General features: G+C 35.3%; 1 protein-coding gene across 1 annotated transcript in view; it reads left to right on the forward strand.

Moving 5' to 3' along the window:
• The window catches only part of TM9SF2 (transmembrane 9 superfamily member 2), a 64,756-nt gene that overhangs the window by 50,564 nt on the left and 10,877 nt on the right, over positions 1–3,315 (forward strand). The window contains exons 13-16 of the mRNA XM_009891999.1: positions 1,992–2,071; positions 2,167–2,275; positions 2,400–2,532; positions 2,780–2,899. Of these exons, the coding sequence (XP_009890301.1) occupies positions 1,992–2,071; positions 2,167–2,275; positions 2,400–2,532; positions 2,780–2,899 (442 nt within the window). The remainder of the gene's footprint in view (positions 1–1,991; positions 2,072–2,166; positions 2,276–2,399; positions 2,533–2,779; positions 2,900–3,315) is intronic.

The raw sequence follows: 3,315 nt of genomic DNA on the forward strand, positions 1-3,315 counted from the left end.
TCTTTCCCAAATTGTTTCCCTGTTAGTCTGAGATGTCAAAATGCAAGTGACTCACTAAAAAGAGTGCATATTATTACTAATTGGATTTCTTGACTTCTTGTGTATGTATTGAGGGGATGGCTCACACACAGCAATTCATATTTTCAACCTAAGTAATTCTGTGATTCTTCTGGATATGAAGGAGTCTACTCCTTACTGTTGGGGTTTTTTTGTTATTATGAACTTTATAATCAAAATCTTGGCAATTAACAGATTAAAAATATAATAATAATGTAACTTTTATTTCTGTTTAACTTCTTTCTTGTTCTGATTGCAAGGTCAGTGGTGTCTTTAAAATGATAGGCCATTGTTATATCAAGGCTGTTCATGTATATTTCTTAATTCTAGACTACAGCCCGCTGTAGGATTCGGTTTAGCTGTGGTGAAATGGAGACTAAAAAGTTGATCTTTAAAGTTAGTTGGAGGGTGGCATTGAGTTAGGGTGTGGGATCCACTGTCACTGTTGTAAGTATGCAGTAAAGCACTGGTATTACGATGGGATTACGTTGCCACGCACCTTCCTAGGCGTGAACCGCGTTTATCTCTTATAAGCTGTTATAGTAGAATTACCATGATCGTTCTCTACTCTAGTAATATACTGGTTTACATGGTAAAGTTCACAATACAATAAATAGTATAAGAAAAATATTCAGAAGGGTTATGTTATATACAACTTATATAATTTCTCAAAATATAATTTTTCAGTTATGATGTTGAAATTAATTTGTATACTGAAAAGCAGGTACTTCTGGAAACCTGTGAGAAGTTAGTAATTAAGAATCACCTTAGCTTCATGCTACTACGTTGTTTGTGTTTAAAAAAATGACATGCCCAGCCAGCGCTGTGTGTGTTACTGTCCTGTGCGCAATGTTACATCACTTGGAGGTGATCTTCTGAAGTTCCGTCAGGTTTGTAGATTAGGTCACCACAGGAAGACAGAAAAAAGGCAGTGGAGGTATAGGGGAAAATGTCAATTCTATCCTAGAATCGTTGATACTGGTTTAGAAACTTGTTGCTTGCTTTGAGGCCTAGTTTTATTACCTCAGTGAACTAGATATTTGATCTTGGCTAAATTTTTTAATCTGCTGGTTTTTATATTTTCAAAAACTGGCTTTACTGGAAAGCAATCTTGCTCTTCTATGTTATAAATTACTGAAATAACATCCTGTCAGGAAGACAGCTAACCATTTTTATTAATTGTTTTATTAATTAAATTATTAAATTTTATTAAATTGTTTTAAAATTACTGTTTATGGTTTGTTTAATAGCGATCTTCAGGTTGATCAGGTTTATTCCTTTTTTGTGTTTACTCTGCAAAATATAACAAAGAAATGCTCTTTTTGAAGTGTTTCTGATCAATGAGTGTTCAGTCTGAATAAGTATAATCCATTGAGATGCCTGAAGGAATAATTTGTTTCCTTCTACTAACAATGTAAGTTCTGTAGTATTTGCTCCCCCTCTGTCTTGCAGTATAAGCTGAATGTAACTGGATTGGTAGTTGGTACTGAAATTAGGATGTATGAAAGCAAAGGATAATTTGGACAGAGCACTATCTAGAAAATGGAATATTATGCTGGAGACTATAGCAGAGCCTAGTTTCTCACTGTCTGTGATGTAGACTTACACTAAAAAAAGCACATTCTTTTATTATTCTCCTAGTCATTTGAATTCCAGATGAATTAATGTAATTCTTGAAGGCAGGAAGCACAATTAAATTAGTCTGATAGGCCTTTATGTCTTAAGAAGACATTCAGAAAATATTTTGGTTTGGATTCTATGGTCAAATCTTAGGTTTGTTTTGGGTAGCTATTATTAAACTACTCTCTTTAAGGCATGCAACATAAAATTTACTATTTGTCATAAGATTTACGATTGCTTTGCGTGAACATAAACTTGTAAATTTACAAGTTGGATACTGACTGTATCTGAAACTCATGTGTTTACTCTTCCAGGAAGAAAAAAGTATAAGGTGGGCATCAAGATGGGATTATATTTTGGAATCCATGCCTCACACTCACATTCAATGGTTTAGGTGAGAAGAAAGCTTGTCCTCAAGTGTACTGTACTGAAGTATTTACATTGCAATTTGAATGATGAATCATTTTTTTAAACTTTTTTTTACATTAGTATTATGAATTCCTTGGTGATTGTCCTCTTTCTGTCTGGAATGGTGGCTATGATTATGCTGAGGACGCTGCATAAAGACATTGCAAGATACAATCAGATGGATTCCACTGTAAGTCTAAAGTGTACCTCCTGTGATTTATTTGGAATGCATTTTTTTTCAGCTAAATATATTTCTGTAACAGGGTATTTAAATGGCAATCTACTGTATTAAAATAGATGTATTTCCTTTACAGGAAGATGCTCAAGAAGAATTTGGCTGGAAACTGGTTCATGGTGATATTTTCAGGCCCCCAAGAAAAGGAATGCTGTTGTCCGTTTTTCTAGGCTCTGGCACACAGATCTTAATAATGACTTTTGTTACCCTGTGTAAGTAATAAAGTGCGGAGGAGTTAGTTGAATACAGATGATTTTTCACTACTAATTGCATGGTACTAGTAAAAGTAACAGTTTAGTTTTTTAATCTAGAAACGTCTTAAAAGTCTTAAGGTTAGAAACAGCTGAGCTGATACAGTAAACACACAACTTAGTATACGCAGATTTTAAGATAACTGATGTGCTGTCTTTGAGTCATATGTATAGTTACTTTCTAAAATTGTGCATCTCTGCTTGATAGTTTTTGCTTGCCTGGGATTTTTGTCACCTGCCAACCGGGGAGCTCTCATGACCTGTGCTGTAGTTTTGTGGGTACTGCTTGGAACTCCAGCTGGTTATGTTGCTGCCAGATTCTACAAATGTGAGTAAAAGTTATTTAAAATGACAAGGCTTAAGTTCATTAAAGTAAATTATCATCACAGAACTGATTTTTATTTTGCAGTACTGTTTGTAGTTTCCCTCAGGGCAAGTTGGAGAAATGTACTTACCTTAGCGACAGACAACACATACAGAACACTGACATAGTTACATTGGGTTTGATGTGATGTTGCCTAAAGACCCTGAATTGTTCTTGATACTATGTATTTATGGAATTGGGAAGCAAATTCCATTTCACTGGTACTAAGCTCATTACATCAGACGGTTTTGTACTTCTGTTTCCTACAGTTGGGGGGGGCGGTGTTAACTTGCATTTAGTTTTAGCTGTCGTTGTTTCTTGGTAACTCCCCCCGCCCCCCCCCCCAAAACCTCAAACTCTCTTTCTTCCCCCCTCGGGTT

The sequence above is a fragment of the Charadrius vociferus genome, unplaced genomic scaffold (genome assembly GCF_000708025.1).
Source record: "Charadrius vociferus isolate BGI_N301 unplaced genomic scaffold, ASM70802v2 scaffold110, whole genome shotgun sequence".
Taxonomy (NCBI): Eukaryota; Metazoa; Chordata; class Aves; order Charadriiformes; family Charadriidae; genus Charadrius; species Charadrius vociferus.